Source organism: Zerene cesonia, chromosome 19 (assembly GCF_012273895.1).
Source record: "Zerene cesonia ecotype Mississippi chromosome 19, Zerene_cesonia_1.1, whole genome shotgun sequence".
Taxonomy (NCBI): Eukaryota; Metazoa; Arthropoda; class Insecta; order Lepidoptera; family Pieridae; genus Zerene; species Zerene cesonia.
Window position 1 is genome coordinate 10390218 of NC_052120.1, and position 1388 is coordinate 10391605.

The 1388-nt window shown below is 41.1% G+C and overlaps 1 protein-coding gene across 1 annotated transcript in view; it reads left to right on the plus strand.

Annotated features, from left to right (window-relative positions):
- The window catches only part of LOC119834379 (fork head domain transcription factor slp2-like), a 4465-nt gene extending 3682 nt beyond the window's left edge, over positions 1-783 (plus strand). The window contains exon 2 of the mRNA XM_038358723.1: positions 3-783. Coding sequence (XP_038214651.1) covers positions 3-641 — 639 coding nt within the window. The 3' untranslated portion in view covers positions 642-783. The remainder of the gene's footprint in view (positions 1-2) is intronic.
- Positions 784-1388: the final 605 nt, after the last annotated feature.

Consider the following 1388-nt stretch of genomic DNA (forward strand, 5'->3'; position numbering starts at 1 on the left):
AGAACCGGCAGGGCTGGCAGAACTCCATCCGCCACAACCTGAGTTTGAATAAGTGTTTTGTTAAAGTGCCGCGGCATTACGACGACCCCGGGAAGGGCAACTACTGGATGTTGGACGCCTCCGCCGAGGATGTGTTCATCGGAGGCACGACTGGCAAGCTCCGCCGGCGGTCAGCTCTCAACGGCCGGTCGCGGCTGGCTTGCTTCAAGCGGCCTCTGTTCCCTGGCGGCCCCTTACCGGCTGGCTATCCGCCAACAACCTACTCACAACTAGTCGGTCTGTACTCCCAGCTGCTGTACCAGCGGTACGCGCCGATGCAAATGAAGACGCCCCCCGTCACGCCCAGCGCAGTTCACCCTGCATTCAGAAACGAAATGAACTACCCGATGCAGTATCCTACAGGATTGTACTCTGAGAGGTTACCTTCCAGTCATTTCTTGGGGCAATCGCCTCTCCTCCAGAGCTCCTTGCAGAGTTCTCCAATGTTATCTCAGACCTCGCCGCTGCTACCCCCATCACCCCCTATGATGCCACACTCACCTCCGCACTCCGGCGCGTCGAGTCCAGAGCTACCCTCGCCCTCGCACCACCCCTTAACGCCACACATCTACAAACCCGTAACAGTCCTGACACGACAGTAAACCTAAAGAGGCTGAATATTATAATTATAATTATCTGTGATTTAGTTCTAATGCCTGTGGAATAGTTGAAGGTAAACATTGCAATATTATGTGTAACTCATCTTAGCATTCCGCTTTCGTTTGTAAATATAAAGTGTATATTTATTGAATTAGATTTAAGGAAAAGATGTAATAAACAAAGATATCGAACTTACTACTCGCTTTCATTTCCTCTCCTGGATACTTTTACAAGCTTATTTACACACATAATAGCTTAATTGCTACAAATATAAAACTGTTGGTGGAATAAATTACGGAAAACAAAATTCGTCACTATCAATGCATATTAATCAGCTAAAAAATCAATTGACAGGAAACATAAACTAAACAATAGTAAATACGATTAAATTTTGTTTTTGTTTTACAATATATATACATATTCGTAATTGTAAACAATTTAATTTACGCAATTAATTCAGGAATTGTTTTTCCGCACCAAATTATATTTGAGTTAAATTATCATGTTGTAGGAGAATATAACAATCAATTAGCTACATATGTCACTATAATAAAATGTATAATAGATACTGATATAACTAAGATTTCTTCTAGAAAACATTTCGTTTTAATAGAATGAAAATATATACGAAAACAGATTTTTAACGCTAAAATTATTCACGGCTAGGCCTATTTTGAATTACGGTTCCTATATATCAAAAGGAACCTGTAATAACATCTAGGTATTCAGTTTATATTAAAGCATTAATA